The 1,242-nt window shown below is 44.1% G+C and overlaps 1 protein-coding gene across 1 annotated transcript in view; it reads left to right on the top strand.

Annotated features, from left to right (window-relative positions):
* The window catches only part of CDH1 (cadherin 1, type 1, E-cadherin (epithelial)), a 62,496-nt gene that overhangs the window by 3,095 nt on the left and 58,159 nt on the right, over positions 1-1,242 (top strand). The window contains exon 2 of the mRNA XM_011932127.1: positions 490-551. Coding sequence (XP_011787517.1) covers positions 490-551 — 62 coding nt within the window. The remainder of the gene's footprint in view (positions 1-489; positions 552-1,242) is intronic.

Genomic DNA, 1,242 nt, shown 5'->3' with positions numbered 1-1,242 from the left:
TCTTTTTTTCTTTTTTGGTATTCAGAAGGATGCAGCATGGGTTGTAGGCTTCATTTCTCAGGAGACTGAGCAAAGGCACACATATAGTCTGAGCAGTTACCTTTCCAGGCAGTCAGAGTAGATTCAGCAAATGCTCTTGGAAACAGCTGCCTTTCCCATCAATTGCTTATTTGTTCTTGATAATGAAAAATGATGCTAGCATCCATTAAAAGAGAAGAGGCACCCTCTTATGAGCTCTATTGGACAAGTGAGCACTTGTTGTACAGTCATCTGCAAGTGCATGTGACCTGGAGACTGTGGGAAATGCCTCACTTCGCAGCGTTGGCTCCCAGCTCTTCTCTTGCGCTGTTTGAGTTTTGTTCCAAAGGTCAGAGGCAGAGGGTCCAAGCTTTTCCAGCACAGCCCACATCTGAAAGCAGTGCAAGCCTCATATTCATTCTTTGTAGAAGGTTTCCAGATCTTGTTCTTGAGTTATTGAATGATTCAAAGGTTCTGAATTCCACAACGGCTTCCTGTGTTTTCGCAGCCAGATTCAGCACATTTTGGGGTCGGTCGGTCAGTGCTTAGAAAATGTGGCCCTACATTGATGCGTGTTTATATCTGGGTTGTGTTTTTTATAGAGAATAAATCTGTGGTTACTTTTACCCATCCCATATTTCTGTTAACTACCTCTGGAATTTCTCTCCCTCCGCAAGCCTAGTGTTGAAGAACAGAAGTTTTGGTGCTGGCTGGTTCTGGGGCGCATGTTCCTTCAGAGGCTGACCTGCTTTGTGACCTTGACAAGGCCCTGACCTTGAGCAAATGACTTAAGCCTTTCGCCTCCTTTACTCAGCATTAAGGGAGTTAAAAACCCTACCTGCCTCACAGCAACATAGGAGTCAATGTAAAGTGCACAGTTCCCACACGTAATGGCTGTCATCGTGAATATTTACTCTCAAAAAGATTTTTTGTTTTTAGTTTTTAGTTGTTGATTTTTTTTTTTTTTAATAGAGATGGGATCCTACTAGGTTGCCCAGGCTGGTCTCAAACTCCTGGCCTCAAGTGATCCTCCCACCTCAGCCTTCCAAAGTGCTGGGATTATAGGTGTGAACCACCATGCCCAGCCTATAACTATTGTTTATTTTATTTTATTTTTTTGGAGACGGAGTCTTGCTTTGTCGTCCAGGCTGGAGTGCAATGGTGCAATCTCAGCTCACTGCAACCTCTGCCTCCCAGGTTCAAGCAATTCTCTCAAGTAGCTGG

Source organism: Colobus angolensis, unplaced genomic scaffold (genome assembly GCF_000951035.1).
Source record: "Colobus angolensis palliatus isolate OR3802 unplaced genomic scaffold, Cang.pa_1.0 Scaffold93, whole genome shotgun sequence".
Lineage (NCBI taxonomy): Eukaryota > Metazoa > Chordata > Mammalia > Primates > Cercopithecidae > Colobus > Colobus angolensis.
Note: the sequence above shows the minus strand (reverse complement) of the source record. Positions and strands in the feature narration are given on the sequence as shown.